Source organism: Sabethes cyaneus, chromosome 2 (assembly GCF_943734655.1).
Source record: "Sabethes cyaneus chromosome 2, idSabCyanKW18_F2, whole genome shotgun sequence".
Classification (NCBI taxonomy): Eukaryota; Metazoa; Arthropoda; class Insecta; order Diptera; family Culicidae; genus Sabethes; species Sabethes cyaneus.
In genome coordinates, this window is record NC_071354.1 from 187,349,851 (window position 1) to 187,371,848 (window position 21,998).

Here is a 21,998-nt window from a genome sequence, read left to right on the forward strand (position 1 = left end):
TGATGCAATTCCAGACTAACCGAATGAAATATTCCATTCTGCAAATGTGGGGGCGTTTACTTTTGCAATTCCGATAGCGTTAAATGCCTAATACTTATATCTTTATCTAATAATACCTATATCTGTTATCAACGGATTTTTTTCTTAGCTTTCGCAATCGTCAAAAAGTTCCGGTTAGAATGATCAAACAATTTAAATCTATGTCTAAGCAAAACGAATGCCTTCTTGGAATATTGATTGTTATTAAAAACTAAAATAGCTTTTCGCAAAATATTTTAGTTTTCTTTTCAACAAAAGCAATATCAATTCAGCTTAATTTACTCAACACTTCCATGACAGTAGAAGTTCTTTCCTAGAGGGCGCACAGTCAGGGGGAGTAGTTCTTGTCACACCCAACTGATTCCTCAACCGGACGGCGGTGCGGCGGTAAGCCGGTGTCGGTTAAGTACTATGTACTTGCTGGCCGGCTAAGTGGTGAAATGGCTGCGGCATGAGAACTTGAGAACGGTGAAGTAACCAATTAGTACACCCCGGCTGAGCCGAAACGGAATGTTTGATTCATATGACATTGCCAAAGTCAAATCAACTTCGTCTATTGATGAACGCCAGTCCGCCCGCCACTCACTGGTAGTAGTGACACACCCATTTTTTCGTGTGTGTTTCCGATTATTAGTGTTTATTTTTGTGTTGAAATTCAAACCACTTACTTTACCCACTAGTAATTGATTGATGCGATTCTGATCACATTTGAATTCTTGCAGCTTAACTGCTGCACGTGTAAGAATCCATATTTATCACTACACGTGCGTGAAGGAAACCGATTTGCACGGCTCATAAGCTAGAAGCAAGTAGTAGTGTTCTTTTCGCTGGGGTTTATTCGCGAAGGCTACGTAATTAGTTTTGCATGTAACGAGGGGTACTGCAGCAGAACTAGAATTGTAGCGCCGCTTTGATATAGATTCAGCGCAAAAATAAAATGTCGCTATAATTCATCCAGTTGTACTCAGAGCTGTCAACCAGGTCTTCCTAATGATTAGTCTCTTTATAGGTCTAGAAAATTAAGTGCTGCGCGTTGCGTAACTTAACTTATCGAAACCGACGTGCTCGACGTTGTCGTTGTACCGAATGCCGGTTACTTGACATAAAGTACGTGCAGTTAAAAATAGGCAAGTACTAGACAATCGGCAGACCAGACCGGGGCAATAAAATAATCAGGAAGGCACGACTGTGTAAGACAAATGCACCGATTTGCATCTGCAGCAGCAGCAGCTCGGATTTAACCGGAGACGTCAATCAGTAGGAATGATTGAACTAATTGATGGTTGAACTTCAAATTAGTTGACACTGTCTGTCGGGTGCTGAAGTATTTCAAGCGAACTGGTAATGACTGTCATGTCTCATCAACATCATGATTCAAACGACATTATAATTTGTAATTGGAAAAATAGGTGTACTTTAGACCTATAGATTTATAGTTGCGGATGTGTAAAGGGAAGTAAAAAAGCAAAGCAAAGCCTAGGTGCTACATTCCGTTATCGAAACTTGACTTTCTGTTTTTATACGACAGACTTCGCAGCCAGCTGTTAGAGTACAGGACAATTGCAGGGCCAGTTGCCGCGATGCTATTGACTCTGACAGCATCTCCCAGCCGAGATTCGAACATACGACGACTTGATTATTAGGCCAGCGTCATACCTCGAAGCCAACTGAGAGGGAAGTAATAGTAGTCTAATAGTGAGGTTAACATAATTTAATCGCATATAAAGGGATGCCGGAAAACGTCGTTTTTCAATGCAGTGAAAGTACAGCAAACATAGAGGTAAGCGACTTCGGAATAATCACCAGCTTAAAGAGTTCCAAAGAATACCTCATGTGGATATCGAGCTGAGCCTTATTCTGCTATTAACAGGTTATGTTGAGTTAATATCAATCATATATCGAAGGTTTTATTTCACTTTACTGTAATTCTTTTAATGTTGTTTGCTTGATTCTATCCGTGGAGGAAAAGGTGGACCAAGTGGTATGCCAAAATTTCGTTTTTAGAAATTGCCCACGCAGTGAGAAAATCTCGATTCTAATATAACGTTAAGTATTTCCAATGGACGCTAAAAACCACATATTTCTAGAGACAGAAACTCAATCTATTGTGTGTCCTATTGTAATTTTTACAGCCAGGTAATCCGGGAACATAAAAAAGCAACGCCTGGGTGCTACATTTAGTTTCGAAACTTGAACTCTTACAGCTGAATAGACTTCGCAGCCAGCTGTTAGAGTGCAGTATAATTGCAAGGCTATAGGGCTACGATCCTATTGACTTTTACAGCCTCTCCCATTTGAGATTCGAACATGCGATCATTGGTTTGGTAGATTAGTACCGTACTTCGAGGCCAACTGAGGGCCTAAAATGAATTTCGGAGAACATAAGAACAAAAGGATTTCTCTTATTTTGTGGCTGCTTTAAACGACCAACTAGCTTCAAATGCACGAAACATATAAATCCGTTTTACTCTGCAAAAATAAAGAAACTATTAATTTCTTGTAACCTGGCTCTCGTGTTTTTAAAAGCAATTTAAACCGATTTTCAATAGTTTTCGTTAAATTGGTCACCCAACGTAACAAACAACAAAAGAAAAATCTTACCTCCACCGAATTCATTTGTATAATTTCTTAAGATCTGCACTCGGTAACCGAACGGGATAAATTTCTCATTTTTGCTTGAAAATTAATACAAAAAACTCAATACATGGAACTCATCATAACTGTAGATTGACGACTGAAGAAGACCTAAAAGATGTTTTACTTGTTTATAAAGGCGAATTATCTATGAATTATTCCGTGGTTTCGGAAAATCTTAGTGGCGACAGAAGAATTTCACTACAGGAGCGCAACGGCGTAGATTTTCTGACGCAAATTTCCATTCGACACAGCCCAAGATCATGACCGTTATATTCCGTCATCATTTGGCGCCATATGCGTGACGCGAGAGCTGCCATGCCAATAAAATGGGGGTTAAAAAACGGTAATCATTTGCAGAATTGGTTTGTTCTCCACACTACTGGCAGGCAGACAGTTCTCGGGCGAATGCGTCAATTCTAGCAGTTAGCGCTTAATTCGTTTGATTGGCTGCCTCGACCAATTGTTTACTATTGGCGAATGCGAATTGTGAGGAAACAAAAATAATAGAACGCTGACGTGATCCGTTGAGAATAAGAGGTTTCTAACTGATGACGCTTGTGTGTTGGCATATTTTGGCGGCTATTTGGGACTAAATTAAATTGAAATAAATTGTTTAATTATGCTATTGGACGCCGTTTTCATATTATGATCTAGCCACGTGTATCTTTTGGGAAATAAAAATCTAAAAAATATTAAAAGATTTTTTCAACATATAAGAAAAGAAGAGATTTTTCCATTTAATAGTAATACTATAGAATTCTCAAACTATTATATACTTCACAAATATTTTTTGAATTTCATATTTTTTTCTTTTACTCATATTTAGGATTCTACTAAGACGATCAAAAATAACTCAATTGATCAATTTTTGGATTAATCGCACTGATTAGCTATTGATATTTATCCGAAAAGTTATCCCGAAGGTTCGTTTATTTGAAACTAAGCTATACCAAGTTAAGAAACTAACTTATTTCTTGGCGATGTTTAGTTAAAGATATTTTCAGTTGAATTGATATGTATAAATGTTTTCTCTTTTAGTTAATTTCTTTATTTGGCTATTAGAGGTCTCAGAACTTGTGATAAAGAGAAAAAATTGAGATAAATTCTGTTTTATACTTATAATAGTTAATTCGATCTTCAGTCGTATTTCGGTTACGACTTAAACCTCATTTAGTAATAGAAGTAGTAAAAGTATGAATTCTGCTAAGATGCTCGAAAATAATTTATAATTATTCTAGAACTAGTGGCTGTACCTGCAATATCTAGATCTTAATCAAGATCAAGTTTGTTGACACTTGAATACGTGCTTCCAATAAATCAACTCTCAACTATGAAACGTGGAAACGATAGACGTAGGGAATGCAGAATAGTCGCGGCTTTCTATATGCACAGCACAGGCACCTAACATTATTTCTTACGACGCGACCGGTTGCACGTAACCACCAAGGAACACCATATGCTATGCTATGCCCATTTCTTTTCTCTTTTGCATGTTATGAAATCCTTTTTTCAGCAGCAGCACCACCATCACGATGGCATGGGTGTATGCATTTTCGCTGCACCAAATATTGGTGCAACAGATTGTTTAGATTTTGGGCTCACATTTTGCCTAATAAGCTTGATTTTCTTTCTCGTTTTGGTAGCTTTTTATAATAGTTTCGTTGCAAAAATTACAAATGATTGTGAAATATTATTGGATACAACTAAAACGGTGGAAATAAATGGTATATATTTACCACAGAAATATATGTGTAGATAAAAAAGTGCTACAGAAAGCCTTTCGCGGACCTACCCACTGCCTGACTGCCATCGAAGTGTAATTAGTGCGCTAAACAAATTAACTATAGATGATATCATCGTGCGCTGCACATTAAAGCGAAATTTGAATTTACCGGTCTTCGGTTCATGGCTAGTACGTGATGACTTATATACGTTACCTATCTAACTGTTAAATTATCGGGTTTTTGTGCCATACGTTTCGTACGTTTATTTCAAGGATTATTGTTTAGGTCATTCAGGTACAGCATTCTATATGTAATAAAAATTTTAAGCTATAAAAATTTTAATACAGATTTGACTATACTAATCGCAGAATAAGTAGTGTCGTTGGTGTTCCAATTGTCTAAGATTTATAATGTTTGGTGTCCTTCCGACTAGAATCAATCAACAAAAATTATGAAGTTAGAATACTGTGATTTGTTTACAAAAATCTCTCTAGACGAAAAATTGCAAGACGTATAGTAGTCTCCAGAAATGTCGGGAGTACAACGTGCCCACGCATTATATTTTCGTGGATTTCAGGGCAGCATGCGATACAGTCGAGCGTGAACAGCTATGGGATAATGAGTAGGGTTTTCCGGACAAACTGACGCGGCTGATCAAAGCCTACCCTGGAGCGAGTGATGTGCTACGTGCGTGTTTCAGAAAGACTCTCGAGTCCTTTCGAATCGCGCAGAGGGTTGCGGGAAGGTGATGGACTGTTCTGTATGTTGTTCAACATCGCTATTGAAGGTTTGATCCGGCGAACGAGCATCGAAACGAGAGGAACGATCTTTAGCAAGAGTAGCACCATCGACATACCCAGATAACACAAAATCGTAATAGAAAGTTCATATTAAATCGTTTTCATGTCAATTTCACATTGGAATTGTATAATGATTAGAGTATGTCAAATCGAAGTGAACAATAAGTTGTTTTGCAGGCGTGCGTGTCTTCATATACAATTCATGACTGTGAATTATAAAGCAGTATAGACGATTGCAATATTTGATTATATCTTAACCATATATTCAGGAGTATTTAGTTGCGTGTTATAAAAACTACGGAAAATAGAATTACAAGTTTTCGCACGTATATCGCCTCCACTTTGGTACATATATGTTCTTATATGGCGTGAAATATAACTTTTTCGTTTAGATATGATTTCGTATATCTCAGTTGCAATCGAGATATACAAACCAAATGGTTTACTGGGTTATTACTAGAAACGTTGAGACGACCGAGGCAATCTACGCCAGATTAAAAACGGAGGCTGATGATTGGGTTTCAAATCAATGTATCGAACACCAAATATATGGTAGGAAAAGGTTCCAGAGAAAACAACGTTTGCCACCCACGGACAGTGACCATTGACGACGATGAAATGGAACTGGTTGATGAGTTCGTATATTTGTGTATACCGCCGACTGGAAGACGCTTTGATTAAGGAGCATACGACGCCGCACAAAGCTGACGATGTACATAGCGCCAATTCAAACCGGTAGTCCTCTACGGTACTTGCCGTATTTGAACGAAAGGTGTTGCGGACTATTTTTGGCGAAATACAAACGGAAAGCGGAGAGTGGCGGAGGCGTATGAATCACGAGCTACAGGCACTGCTTGGAGATATTCCCATCGTACACCAAAAATTTTGTAATTTACTGTCACTGAGAAATCTGACGGAACAAGACGGAATAATGGCCAATGCAATCGGCAAGTTTGTTGAATAGAACGTTTCCAGTAAACAATTGTAAAATAGAAGACATCATTTTTAACCGAAAAAATTGATGAAAAGGTTTTAGTATAACAAAATATCCAAATGCACGCACTAGGTACTCACTCTAATTAATTACTGCCGTTCACCACGACTGGAAAAACTCAAATATCCATGTTAACAAAAGAGGTGGTTGCATTTATTTTTGTTTTCGTCAACATAATCAACTCTGAAGCGGTTTGAAACTGAAAATGCTAGAGAAAAAGCTGTAAATCTTATAAATGTCACTGTTTGTATGTGTACATGTAAAACTCCGGAACGCCTGGACCATTAAACTCGCCAGCCATACGTGTTACTTGAGAAAACGGTATGTAAAGCGGGCTGGCCCTAATAAGCGAAGCAGGTCCAAATAACGAAAAAAGGCTTTGTTTTTCTCGCATAATTGGAATTTTTGGAACGAAAACAGACGTGCAAGTGGTTGGGTGACAAAAAGGGGGGAGGTCCAAATATGCTTGCTTGCTTATTCAGCCGAGAGCCGGGGTGGCTCTTGCCGTATCAAGAATTCCTCTCCATTGTACTCGGTCCTGGGCCTCTCGTCGCCAATTCGTTGCGCGTCTCGACACACGCAAGTCGGCTTCAACTTGGTCGAGCCATCTAGCACGTTGAGCCCCTCTATTCCTGGTGCAGGTGGGATCCTTGAAGAGAACGGATTTCACTACACAGTCGTCCGGCATCCTGCGACGTGGTCGGCCCACCGTAGTCTCCCAACTTTCGCCAAGTGTACGATGGTAATCTCTCCAAGCAGTACCCGTGGCTCGTGATTCATACGTCTCCGCCACTCTCCGCTTTCCGTTTGTACTCCGCCAAAAACAGTCCACCTTTCGTTCAAAAACGGCAAGTGCACGTACGTCCTCCGTAAGCAAAGTTACTGTCTCAAGTTCGTAAAGGACTACCGGTCTTATTAGCGTTTTGTACATCGTCAGCTTTATGCGGGGGCGTATGCTCCTAGATCGAAATGACTTACGGAGTGAAAAGTAGGCTCGATTTCCAGTTTGAATGCATCGTTGGATCTCCTTACTTGTCGGCGGTGACCAGAGATCCCAAATATACGAACTCATCAACCAGTTCCAGTTCATCGCCGTCAATAGTCATTGCCCGTGGGAGCAAACGTTACTTTCTCGGGAGCCTCTTCCTACCATATATTTGGTTTTCGACGCATTAATTTGTAACCCTATCCTCCTAGCCTCCGTTTTTAGTCTGGCGTAGATTGTCTCCACCGTCCAACGGTTTCTAGTAATAATGTCGAGGTCGTCTGCATAGGCTAGGAGTTGGCTACTCTTGCAGAAGATCGTTCCTCTCGTTTCGATGCCCGCTCGCTGGATCACACCTTCTTTAGCGATATTGAATAACATACAGACTGTACATACTGACAGGGCTTGAAAAGGGATCGCAAGTTGAATGTGACTGCCGTGAATGCGAACTTTCCGCATTCAAACTCCGCTTTTTGAACGATCATTTGACTGTTTTTCTTATCCAGTCAATCTGCCGCTTGTGCTGCTGCCGTCTTACAATTCATGCGGCATCTCAGCAAAAGCAAACAGTCAATCTCCCGTTTTGCTTTGCGCTTTGAGAATATAAACTGCAAACTGACTGGAAGCATACGGTGACGTATTTTTTCGTTTCTCTTTTTGTCTCCAAATCGGCTGCTCACAGTAATAGTTTGTCACCCGGACGTCGGTCCGACGCAAGCGAAATATTCGTTTGTATTGGACGGAGTCCCACCGACTTTTCCATGCACATGTAGTGGTTGTTTTTTTGTAGTATTGAATCATACGATTGTGCGGTCGCTTTTCGTTAGCGTGGTGATTGCCAGTCAATTGACTGTTTTGCAGTCATTCGCTGCTCCAAACGGTAAAGGCAACTTGATCGAAACGAAAATGTCAAAAAGTTTTAGAACGCGTTCATTCTGTTGCGTGCATTCGGTGTTTGACTGAGCAAACTGCCAGTTGTGTTATGCATAGCGTTCGTATTCCACCTCTAAACGGACGGTGTGAACTTGAATGCGCGTTGGTGTGACTGCGGTAGAAAAAAAGGATCGGTCGAAGCCCTGCATACAGTACAGTCCATCCCCTTGCCGTAGCCCTCTACGCGATTCGAAAGGACTTGAGGGTGTTCCCGAAACGCGCACGTCCAATTATGGAATGTAAATAAAAAGATGGTGGATCGATGGGGAAAAGCGGTGGTGCGGAAAATGTGGGGCTGTCGAATCAGTGCTTGCTTTGAGTGTAGAATGAGTTATAACATTAAATGGTTACACACTCTTAAATGGGTTTACCCATAAATTGGTTGTATTTAGCTACAATTTGGTTAAAACTACTCAAACTGCCCTTAAAGTGTACAAACTCAGATTTTGAGTAGTTTTTTAACCAAAAAATTGGCAGTAGGAACTTAAAAGTGCGTTATTTGTCACAGAAATAATTCAATCAACGGTAGCAAGTAGCCAAAATTGGTTGAATTTTTCACCCAAAATTTGAGTTTGTACATTTTAAGCGCATTTTGAGTAATTTCAACCAAGTTTTAGCTAAGTCCGACCCCTATTTACATGTAGAATCATTTAAGAGTGCAGAATGGGCGAATAGGTGAGATATGTATGTGAGTGAGATATGTGTAAGTGAGAGATACTCATGACGTCTTCGCGGAGAGAGATAGATAGAGAGAGAGAGAGAGAGAGAGAGAGAGAGAGAGAGAGAGAGAGAGAGAGAATCCTCTCACACTCTGTAGAAATAGCAGGATGATCCGCAGTACTTCACGAATTAGGAGTACCACAAGGGAGTAGTCTAGGTCCATTACAAGATCTTTAATTATCTTTAATAACTATGTTTTAATTTACTGTGGCGATATATTATAACTGAAAAATTACTAAACAAAGTAATTGTAATCGAAGGCGCAAATCTTCCACACGATTGTTCGAGCTGCACCAGCCATGAAAGCCGAACCGTAGTTAAGAATGTTTTTTACAGAGACGCAAACGTGCTTTGGGTAGTTTCATATCTTAATTTCAACTATTTTGGTACTGGCAAACAAGAGCAAACGTCAAATTTGTTCTGACTTAGTAATTAAATGATAAAGAACTGATAATAAATTGCATTTTGCAACTAATCTTGTATTCAAATAGATACAATTGCTAGCATACACAATAAATGCAGATACAGTGCTACGAACCTACTGACAGTAAGCCTTGAAAGATCATCAATTATAGCGCTACAAAAAGTTGAGGCCACAGTGCATCCTCTGGCAAAATCCGGTTTCAAAAACCGACTCCCATAATCAGTGGGTACAAAGTACTGAGCGAGGAAAAAACCAAAATGCTTGTCGACGAGAGGCACGTGATTGCTGTGTAAATGGCAGAAAAATCCAGCGCAAAACAACAAGCTTATAAAATGGCCAAACGTTAATGGCACGTTTCGTCCGAAATTGCGCTTCGTCAGCGTTATAATGTGAGGATCAGATTTCGCAGAATTCCCCTATTTAGTGATCATGAATTGGCTATTTGTTTGTTTTGTACGGTGTATGACGATCCTCTTTATCGCGTAAGCTTACGGACAGCATGATCAAGCAAAATTCTACTTGTTAAAGTTTGCTTCTAAAAAGTTAAAGGTAGTTGTTTATCAAAATAAAAAATAATGACAGGATTTCACAACACGCGCTCCTCATTGGGTCATCCGTTTGAAGGCGTCCAAAAATGCGCTCGCTATGCTGCGGGGCGTGGAATTCTAAGAATTGTCTGGTGATTTGCAGAACCACACAAATTCGGCCGGGTCAATGCTACAGTCTACAGAGGTTGTTGATTGATCATTTCCAAGCACCATGCTCCCCAGCGACGCTGCCTTGCCGTTTTGTGCTATAGTGCCAGAAGGGGGGCTTGCGGAAACACGGTCAATTGCTGCGGTGAGTTGGCGCACTTGTTCACCTCGAACCGCGAATAATGTGCACATGGACTGGTGATATGAAGCCGATGAAGGTAACGGGGAGTGGTGAGACGCTATATGTGCTAGCTCACCGTTTGGGGGGCTCGCCTCGAAGCAAAAACGGGTAGTAACAGAAAAAAAAGAAGCAACAACAGCGCGCTACAACGGTATGCGTGTTCCGAACGGCTGCTGTACGATGGTTTGGGGGCTCGCCTCGCGGTGACGTATGATTGGTGAATTTTTCATCATCTTTTCGTTTTTATTTCATTTATACTCAGGTGCTGAGTGACTGTATTCACCCTCGCACTCAGTGTATTTATGTAACTTGATCGTAGCGCGAATATTAGTGCACGATCGCTGATAAAGCTTGAGCATATAACGTTGGTCGAATGTTTGAAATATGCTTAGGGATGTTCAATGTTCGTCATGTGAAAGACGGTAATAAAATGTCTCTTCATTTAACAGTCACAATCCTGTTCCCACAACCGCTCCGATTATACGGAACTTAGCTGTGTGTAAACGGATTGTGTCTACATGACGCAAGTCACAGTAATTTATAGATAACTACCTGAAGAGACTAGTTCTCAGACCTGAAACAAATCGCGTATGTGTTCATTTTATACCAATACAACTAATTAGCGGCATTAGGCGAGCACGATCGCGAATAAAAACCTGCTTAGATGTATCGTGGCGATCTGCGTGGTAGCAGAATGGATACAGTCTGAGTGAGAGTATGTTCGATTTTGCTGATGTTTGAAAAACCGAGGGGTGACTCGCGGGTGCATTCAAGTGTCAAGGAAAATCAGTTCTTTGTATGGAGGAATAGTCAACATGTTTATATTTTTTTCTCATCAGCAGTTTGAACAATCGAATTCGTTTTAAGCATAACGTAATGAATACCGACGATTTGAATTAATTTCCTTATTTTACGATATCGGGGTTCTACTCTTTTGTTTATGTTCAAATAAGCATATACACTCAAGTTGCTTCTTACGCGAAGGATACGTTCCGCATAAATCAGAACCGCGTAAAAAACTGCATAAATTTCGAAATTCGCGCAAAAACGGATAAATTCCGAAAATTGCGTAAGACCCGCGTAAAAAACTGCGTAAATTCCGAAATTCGCGTAAAAAACAAACTGCGTAAAAAGCAACTTCAGTGTATTTTTTTTCGTAGCAACGGATGGAAATACAAAAAACGATAAGGTTAATTCAATTCAGCAATATTGTAGATTACAATCGGCTCTACAAGTGTTTCACGTAGCATTTTTTAAATTTTGCTTGTCAGAATATGTTCGTTTTGTGAACAAGTTAACAAAAAAATAGAAAAAAAACATACATTAAAACATATAATGGGTAACCCTGGTTTGTTCAGTAATTCCTAACTTTTATAGCACCACGCAATACAGCCACAAGGTTTGACCATTTGAGCGAATCCCTACCTTCTTGTATCGTGATTCTGCCAACGCGCAGAAAAGAAACCGAAGAATAAGATTCGCACTGCAGTTGATTCATTTTCGTCGTAATATTCAGTCTTCATCACCACGGAAAGTTTTAACTGCTCACTTCCTTTATCTTCCTTCGCGAATGCCAGGTTGGTTGCATAGCTTTTTTGTTGGATGCGAACCGTCCGTGCTGCTGTAAGAGGATAGCCTGTTTTCTTCGTTTACATTTTTTACTATTTTGTATTGTATTGAAGTTGAAGTTTTGCGTTGATCAGAATAGCTGCACTCGATTATTATGCACACCTATATATTTTAAGATGACCCTGATTAAGATGATTGTACAGAAAAATAACCTTCAGATTAAAACAAAACGAAGATAAATATTTTCTTTAATGCAGCATTTAACTTTTATCACACATTACAGAATAAATCCGATTTACAATCAAAGTTTTACCAAATAAACCTGGAAAGTCATGCTTTGGTGCTTTTTACTTGGAATGATCAAAATTATAAATTCGAAATTCGATGCCAGAAATAGCTAAAAATAGTAAAAAAGGAAAATCACCTATGCAGTATGGAACAGAGTTAAAAATTCATGGAATAGAAAAATATTATTTTCATGCGAAATCTGTCAAATAAAAAAACAGGAGAGGTTCCAGAATCGATATATAAGTCTAGGGTGATTTATCTATTTTGGACAGGCGTCGTTACGCATACTCTATTTACCGCAAAATCAAATGAAAATGTCTAAAACAGAGTACGCGTAACGCCTGTCCAAAATACATAAATCACCCTAGGTTTTTCTTTTTTCCCATACTCAAAACACCAACTCATCAAAAAAACAAAACGGAGCAACATAAATCGCGACTGAGTAAAGTGTGAATTTTTCTCTTCTCTTTTTTTATTCTGAGGAGGAATCATCCCTGGTTGAAGAGAACCTTTTTCGCCGCACTGTCGTCCGGCATCCTTATGACATGTCCGGCTCACCGACCTAGCCTACCGACTGCTCCGTGAGCAGTGTCATAGCTTCAAGTCCATTATAAACTACCGGTCTAATGAGAGTTTTGTACATTGTCAACTTCGTATGGTAACGTATGTTTCTTTAGTGTAGCGTTTGCAAAGGGCAAGGTAGGCCCGATTTCCTGCTTTAAGGTGAATTTAGTCGTCATCGATTCTGCTAATTTCAAAAGCAATTTTTTTGTTTGAAACAAAAATTCTGTTCATGAAACTATATTCGCTGTGTTCAGATTGGCAAGAAGAATGCAGTATTTACATTTTTATAAACAGAATCCCGTTTTTGGGCCCAAAAACTGCTTCTGAAATTGGGCTCTCCGACGAAAAGTTAATGACTGCTAATTTCCCGTTAATGCACTGCAGAATCTCTTTACCAGTGTTGTTGTCTGCAATCCCGAGTTCACGAACTTATCTATCATTTCTAGTTCATCGCCTTCAACAGTTGCCGTTTGTGGAAGGCGCGCGTTTGTCTCCTTATAGCCTCTTCCTTTCAAGTCTATTAGTTGGATACCTTTGCTAAAAATCGTGCCTCTCGTTTCGATGCTCGCTTTTCGGATTTCCCCTTACGAACAATGTTGAAAAGCATGCAAGATAAACCGTCACCTTGTCTCAACCCTCGCATGTCGTACGGACTCGAGTGTCTTCGAGATGCGCAGAGACCATATCACTCGATCCAGTCGCATCAATTTGTCCGGAAAACCGTGTGTGTGCGTTATCTACCATAGCTGGTTTCGATCGACTGCATCGTATGCTGCTTTGAAACTAAAAAGATGTGGTACGTGGGCATATTGTAATACCAACATTTCTGCAAAATCTGTCGGATGGTAAAAATGCGGTCCGTAACTGTGTGAGCTCCCATGAAGTTCATCTGATAGTTCCCTATGAAACCTTGTGCTATCGGTGATAGCCGGAGGATCTGCGAGAGTATCATGCAGGCGGTGGTTACGAGCGTTATGCCGCGATAATTGCCGTAGTTGAGCCAATCACGCTTTATGAGATGTGACAAACAACTCTTTCCACCCATTCCTCCGGTAGCTTCTCTTCATCCTAAATCTTGGAAATAACCCAGTGTAGAGCCGTTTCTAGGATTTCTCGGCTATACATTATAAATTTCTGCGTGTAGGCAGTCCTTACCGGCGGCTTTGTTGGTTGTTCAGCAATCCAATTTTTCTTTTGATCGATTAGTACCAAAATATCGAAAATCGATCAGAAAATTGCAGAGTTAGTAGCGCTCATAACTTAAAACCACTTTCCAAAAGATGTAGACCTATGTCAAAATCACTGTTAATAAAAATAAGTTCACTGCCATAAGGATACCGGACGACAGTGCGGCGAAAAAGGTTCTCTTCAACCAGGGATGATTCCTCCTCAGAATAAAAAAAGAAAAGAGAAAAATTCACACTTTACTCAGTCGCGATTTATGTTGCTCCGTTTTGTTTGAACTTTTCTCTTTTTTACTGATCGCGATTGCTCAGCAACCTGCTCATTGTTCTTCTCATTGAGGAATAAACTGAGCCACAAAGTGTTAATACACTTTTTGGTTGCCCAAGATATGGTACAAAAAAACTGTTTAGACTTACCGCAGCAGCAACATTGCAAAAAATGTTGCATATGACGATGGTGGATGATAGATATGGCAACAATGTAATTCCCGTGCCGTTGCTTGCTGCAGTACGAGCGCACAATGAGAATCTAAAGTTTGTTTATATTTCTCTTTATTTTTGGTCTGTTTTTCATTGCGTGGATGTATTTCTCATTTGTGGCAGCAGTTCTGCTCATTGTGTTGAATGAAAAAAGTTGCACTTTTTGCACAATGAGTGAGGAAATGGCAAGGCTGTCTTCAACAATCCCACCGGCACCGGCAGGTATAGAGGCCCAGAGCAGCCACGTAGCCAAAAGGGGGAGCCCGGGGGCCCAATTTTGATTTTAACTGTTTTATATGCATATTTTTGCGTTTAGAACTACAATAAATTAAATGTATTGTAATGTATTATATTCATAAGCAGTAAGATATGCATATAATGTATTAGGAGCCAAGATAGGGCTCCTGGCCCCCACCTCTGGCTACGTGGCTGGCCCAGAGTGCTAGATGGATTGACCAGATTGAAGCTGACTTAGGAGTGTCACCTTTGAATAAATATTTTATCTCTTTCATGTTTAAAAAATTGGCAATTGTGGAGGTCATAATCTTTTTTAACCGTTTTCATGGAATTATAGAAGCGTTTTCGGTCATTTTATGCTTGATTTTAGTGAATTTTTTTTTTGTTCTATCTCGTTCACTTTCAGTCTTTTGAAACCGTTTTTCGGTCACTTTTATATTTGAGACATTTTTCGCTATCACTTTTCCATTCTTCCATTTCCCGTTTTCTGGAGAGTTTTATGTTTTAGATAATCTCTTTATCTCTTCTATCATTCGGAGCATTTTTCGGTCTTTTATTTTTGATTGATTTCATGTGCTGAATTTTTTTATCCAATTTAAAACTAATTTGATATAGTTTTTTGATCGTTTTAGTCTTTTGAAAAGCTTTTTTTTACTTTTAAATTTAGTTCTGCTCATTTCTCTTTTGTCTATTTAAAAACGTTTTTTGTCCATTTTAAGTTTAATTTTGATTCTTTTCACCTTTCTTCTGCCTAATACCATCTCGATTATTTTAAGTATATAGGTAATCCGGGGTCACATTTTGGCTTTTTTAAATATTTTCCGGTCACGAGATTATTTTTTTACTCGCTATTTTGAAATTTTATTTTGTACATTACAATGACATGTTTCATACGCAGTGCTTCTTGTGGTTTGTGGGTTAACACCGGCGGTGCAGTGCAGTGCAGAAAACCGCAAAGCTTCCCACCGATTCCAGGACGCGGGTCTCAGCGCACACGGCCTCTCCGACAGCCGTTACCTACGTTATGTTGCATGCTGTGGTTAACTCTACAGAGTTTCGGCGCTACCACACAGCAGCGATCGGCGACGATCGCTTCGATGTGTACGTGATTTGGAAACCCGGTTTGGTGGGCTGAAGAAAATGGACTGCTGGAAATTTCCACTGCACACATCAAAAGCCGCTAGCTAAGCCGGCTACCAAACCGCGGTTTATTCCCAAGCTGCAGTTTGGAACGTTCCAGAAGCGGCTTGGGTGGTGGCGCTGCGATGAGAGGGTGAGGTTTGGGTCACGGTTAAGCTACCAAGCGAAGGTGCGTTCCGGTGTTTCCCCTGTAGATGGATTAAAACCGATTTTGGACTGAATCTTACAACAAAATTTACGGCTCCCTCGGCTTTCTAGTACGTCAGAATTGACGGTGAATGAATGGCGATAGCGGCCGCGAGTGGCAGCAGCAGCGCGCGGTGCTACTGAGCGCGTTTGTGTTTGTAGCCATGCGGCTGTCTCTGTTTTTGTTTACTTTCTGCCTTTTCCGTAACAGTGTTCGGATATAAAGTACTCTATGACTCTACTCACGAATGAATACCGAAGCGCAACACTATTTAAGCCACTTCGTTACGACGAGAGCAGATCTTTTATAAATTGAAACGCGTACGTGAAGTACTACCCGCGGGAAAAAAGAGCGAACGTAGCGGTGAAAAAGAATTTTTTTTATCGTTTTGGATCGAAAAGCAATAAGTTTCTAAAATAAATTTCATTACCGAAGTGAAGCAACAGTTTGTTCGTTTCGGAGTAAATATTTCTGACAATCCTACGCAGTATCGGGTTGTGATAATTTGTGGAATAAAGTGACCTCATACATACCTCAGTAAATAGTGAATGGAAAGTAGTACAGAGGGGCTCGGCTGCATGAAAAAGTGATTTAAAGGTGATAGTTTTAAAACTCAAAAGTGCAACCGCAAGGTACATAGACGATAATTGGTGCAAGTGCCTTGAAATATTGAAGCAGCTAGTGAGCGTGTTGAGCGAGTGACAACAGCGGAAAAGTACAATCAGGCGGCTACCAAAAGTGCAACAGTAAATTGCAGTTAAAGTATATAGACCACAGTTGCATGTGCAGCACGTGAGAAAACAACAAATCTAAAACTGACATTGAACCACGAATTACAATCAGGTAGCAGCAGTGCAAACGTTACGGTATAAAAATGAGCTCTAACAGGCAAGGCGGCCCCGTAGGCCGCATCGTAGACAAAATCAAGCGTACGATGACCAACGAAGGGGTGAGTCGGTTGAAAGATTTCCGTTGTTTGAAAATCCAAGAAGGAAGTACCAATCCCCAAGTTCTCGTGTGTAGATTCGATCATTTTGGTCCAAAGTCCATGATTGGCGCCAGAGTGCGACAACGTTGGCAGATTCTTCGTTGCAACAGTGGCACCACCGTTCAATCACATGACTTTATTTTAGCAGCTAATTCGATCTGAATGTGCGAAATGGTTTCCCAAAATAAATAGAAGCGTCCCATGAGTAAGGTGAGATCAGAGGACATGTTATGAAGCTCGTGTATCCGGTCTAGTCGATTTGGCGGGACGAACCAAAGTAAAAAAAAAGTGAAGCGTGAATCTGACCGTACAGATATGCTTGTCAAGTTTTTCGCTATTCGCGTCAATTTTCGATATCCATGAAATGATATTTTATCTAATCTGCTGAATTGACGGAGCAAATGCGAATGAGTGACACTATTTTTGCATTGCTTTTCGGAGACGTAAAAGATTTATTGGAATGTGCTAGTTTCTAGTGTAAATAAAACAAACACAACAGTTACCATCAAATAGCGGATTATAAATAAAGGAATATGAGTCAATGACATGACATTTAAGCTCTAATGGAACGAACAAATTGAACGCAATCAATTCGATTAGATTCGGTTTGCATCGCTGGAATCGATCCTTCCAGTGAGTGGCACTGTGTCACGGCGTGGACACAGGGTGCCGGCCGAACCGCGGACTTTTTTTCCTTCCTGGCCGTGATGAAGCAAAACTTTGACATTCAAACCAAAAAGGTCAAAACTTTTCTCCCTGCTGCCTGTCTGCTGGTGTCTTCGTTGACGGTGTTGACGGGCGAAAACCGAACATTTGCTTCTCTATATCCTCCACATGTGCAGCACATCGATACGGGGCCAGTTGTAGTTGACGTCAGCATTAACGATGCCAGCTAGTTTTTTTCCTTGTTGTATTAGCTCGGGACGTCATAGTTCGATCGCACGGGATTGTTGTAGTCTGTTGAGTATTTCTTTTTTTTCGAAGCGAAGAACGCTAAAATTAGCAACTTTTCGCGTCAAACCGCGGACCAGGTTAAGATTGGTTGTTTGAGTTTCCTTGCAGATAGTTTACATGATTAATGAATTCTTCAAAAAGTTATTTTTAATACTACTAATCATGATGTTCATGAATAGTGAACTTTAAGTTGAGAGAGGTAGTTGGAGGGCAGGCAAATGTTGCGAATTCTTGTGACCGGAATATCTTTCCACAAATACACACAAATTTACAGACAAACATAGTTCATTGGATGTTGTATTCCCTCTCTTTTCCTTGTTTTCCATGCAATACATATAAACTGCTGTATTACGAGGATTTGCAATTATCAATGATAACGTTATGAATTTAATCAGCGTTACCAGGAAAATCTATATACCGTTTTAACAAAAATAGTAAAATTACTTTTTAACACAATCTTGGCGGACTTTAAAATATCCAATTAACTCAACTTTATGAACCATGTTCATATAACTAGTCACTTCATCGGAAAAAGATGTAATACCTGTAATAAAAATAGTACAACCTCGTTAAAAATATAAAATATTTTCTTCGAACTTCGCTTTAGTGCCGAATGATCGGTCCAGAGTCTAAAGCAATGATTTTACAGTCAATAACGGTGAAACTCGTGCTAGTTTCAACTCGCTTTAAAACCACTCGAGCTTGTGAATAAACGTGTGGAGACTAGAAATATTTTAAATGCAAATTTCATTTCCCTGTTTTGGTTAAGAGCATTTCTAGCATGGAGGAATGTAATCCTGTGCCAAACGGATTGCGTCCACCCGTCCACCGTTGTGGTTCCTATTCAAGAATGATCTCACACACGGAGGAAAACAAAAGGCTTCAGCCGCAACAAAACCCTAGACTTATTTTGACTACAATTTGAAAACATCGACAATTGACTAGCATTGCACGAGACTGAGTTGTAATGCGATATGATTGCGCCTGTCACAACAAAATAAACGTGACCACAGTTGTGTGACCAGTCTCATGCATCCCACTTTAGCGCGTCTGAGCGCAGCATAAATATTTTCTTAAGTACCGGTTCTTTTATGTACATTGCAAGCATCCCTAAACCATCGTGTTCAGTTTGGTTTAGCTTATCAGGAGTTTAGACGAATACTCCTATAAATAATGCTCACACTTCAAAGTACACCCCACAACCCTGTTTAATATTAGTCAGCTCAGCTCGACCGGTGGCGACAGAACGTCGACGCTGGTGGTGCTGATAATAAATGCTACGGTATGATTTATGCTACCACGCCGTTCGATATTTCAATCCAGCCAGCCAGCGATGGTGAATCGTCTGGCAGTGAAAATTCACTTACTGACTGCATGAGTTCGGGCGCGAAAAGCGCGCGCGAGAGAAAGTGGGAGCAGCACGTGCTGGAGGAGTGAATCAATAAGTTCATGCTGCCGCGCGCGCGTTCGATTCGCTAAGCGAATGAACTTCCAGAGCAGCAGGTCTTTCGAACGATACTAGCGCCCTGCGCGTTGGCCGGTCGGTTAATGAAGTTACACGAGCGGAACCCACGTACACGTACACATACGGCTTGCCGATGACGTCAAATCATGGAATCTCCTCTCGTGCGCGCGCGATCGTTGGCCCGTTTGTTGTTACTACTTCGTTATTTAGAGTGGTCGCTTCCGCGCCCGGTCGGCGGTCGGTTCTCATGTGAAGGGGCTCGTTTCGAATTCAAGGTCATATCGATTCAAATGTTTTCAACCTGTTAGACAGATGCAGGTTTAGGTGTCGGCTTCTCTGATTTAGCAGGTACCCACTGAGTCACTGAACATGGTTGGGCGACCTTGACCATACACATGTTGACTAGTGAGCTGGAAAAAGAATTTTGCAGGCATGAGATGATTGGCGAAAAAAAACCTATAAGGAAGAATTGTTGATAATTAAAACCGGTAGGTCTTGTAAAAGCTTGACTTAAGTGGTGATGTCAGCAGTCTATCTCAGGCTGTAACACAATACAACAGCCTGTTGCATTGACAGAGCCTCTCGTTCCTTATTAACCTTCCTAGTGCATTGGGGTCGTTTTCGACCCATCGGCATACTTACAAAGCTTGATACTCAGTAACGGTACGAGCTAGAGACTTGAAATTTTCTGACTTTTCCTAACTTTGGAAAATTAGCTTTGTGGGGGAGTTTCAGCTTTCAGCGACATCTAGAAGAGCCACAACAAAAAAAGTTACATATTATGCATTAAGGGTCGAAAACGACCCAAGTTTTGAAATTGCTCTCATTCATCCATTTTCAATCCGAATTTCGTTTTCTTTACCTCGTTTGAAAGATATGGTCAAAACCTAGCACCCAAGGTATGTTGGGGAATATTTGTTGACTGATGGCCACTTCTGCGTCGGTTCCGGAACACCCACTACCAGGTCCCGGGGAATATTTTTATATTTTGAGATAATTCATTTTGCCGCATATCAAATCACATCGGCTTGATAAAATAAGACTAGTGGAAGTACAATGGGGACATTTTGGACCCGAATGGCCACTTCCCCATCGGTTACGGAACATCCGGTACCTGGTTTTTGAGGCCATTTTTGAATTTTAGGATGATTTCTATTGCGGCACGTCAAATTTCATCACATTGATAACATAAGACTATTGAAAGTATAATAAACACATGTTGAAGGCAAATGGCCACATCAGCATCGGTCCTGGAACACCCGGTACCCGGTTTTTGGGGACATTTTTGTATTTTAGGATAACTCATAATGCGACATATCAAATCACATCGGCTTGATAAAATAAGACTGATGGAAGTATAACAATGTCATTTAGAAGCCAAATGGCCACTTTACCATCGGTACTGGGTCATCCGGTACCAGTTTCGGGGGACATTTTTGGCTTTTGATATAATGCACCATGCGGCACCTCAAATCACATCGGGTTGATAAAATAACAACAATGGAAGTATAATGGGGCGTCAGTCGCATATAATCCGGTACCCGGTATTTATATCGGGGGAGATGAATTACCCTGTAATCCAAAAATGTCCCCAAAACCCGGATACCGGATAGTCCGGAACCGATGGTGAAATGGTAATTTTGGCTTCCATTAGTGTTATTTCATCAAGCCAATGTGATTTGATGTGCTGCATGATGAATTATCCTATCCAAAAATGTTCTCATAAACCGTGCACCCGAAGTTTCGGAACAGTTCGGTAACTGTCTTATTTGTTCAAGGCGTTGTGATTCGATGTGCCGCACGATGAGTTATTTCAAAATCCAAAAATGTCCCGCGGAACCAGGTACCGGATGTTCCAGAACCGGTGGTAAAGTGGCCATTTGGCTTTTAAATGACCTTATTTTACTTCCATTAGTCTTATTTAATCAAGCCGATGTGATTTGATGTGTCGCAAGATGAGTTATTCTAAAATACAAAAATGGGCCCAAAAACCGGGTACCGGATGTTCCGGGACCAAAGCTGATGTGGCCATTTGCTTTCAAAATGTCTTTATTATACTTTCAATAGTCTAATGATATCAAGCTGACGTAATTTGACGTGTGGCAATAGAAATCATCCTAAAATTCAAAATTGTCCTCAAAAACCGGGTACCGGATGTTCCAGAACCAATGAGGAAATGGCCGCTTGGGTCCAAAATGTTCCCATTGCACTTCCATTAATCTTATTTTATCAAGTCAATGTGATTTGATGTGCCGCAAAATGAATTATCTCAAAATATAAAAATGTCCCCCGGGACCTGGTAGTGGGTGTTCCGGAACCGACGCAGAAGTGGCCATCAGTCAACAAATATTCCCCAACATACCTTGGGTGCTAGTTTTTGGCCATATCTTTCAAACGAGGTAAAGAAAACGAAATTCGGATTGAAAATGGATGAATGAGAGCAATTTCAAAACTTGGGTCGTTTTCGACCCTTAATGCATAATATGTAACTTTTTTCTAATGCATTAGGAAGGTTAATTAAAAAACCAAGGCTTAATAAAAAGAAGCATTTTAATCTTTTTTTGTTGATCATGATTTGCCAAAAAAAATTTAAGGCAACAACTATGCTGCACTTAGCAAAAGCTTGATTTACCTTTTGTATTTCCGAGATTTTCAGCCGAGGGCTTGATTTATCTCATTTGCTTATCTTTAAATTTATAGAAGAGCAGATAATTTTCTTGACTTTGATCTTGGTAGAATTTTATGAGTGATTTTATCAATGAGAAGACACTGGGTAAATTAGTTACTGAATTTGTTTAGATGTTATTAAA

At 40.3% G+C, this 21,998-nt stretch overlaps 2 protein-coding genes across 2 annotated transcripts in view; one reads left to right on the plus strand and one right to left on the minus strand.

Annotated features, from left to right (window-relative positions):
- Positions 1-21,998, minus strand: part of LOC128738274 (RING-box protein 2) — a 79,388-nt gene that overhangs the window by 26,951 nt on the left and 30,439 nt on the right. The gene's annotated exons all lie outside the window — the stretch shown is intronic.
- Positions 16,144-21,998, plus strand: part of LOC128738271 (facilitated trehalose transporter Tret1) — a 31,159-nt gene continuing 25,304 nt past the window's right edge. The window contains exon 1 of the mRNA XM_053833279.1: positions 16,144-16,730. Within this exon, the coding sequence (XP_053689254.1) occupies positions 16,656-16,730 (75 nt within the window). The 5' untranslated portion in view covers positions 16,144-16,655. The remainder of the gene's footprint in view (positions 16,731-21,998) is intronic.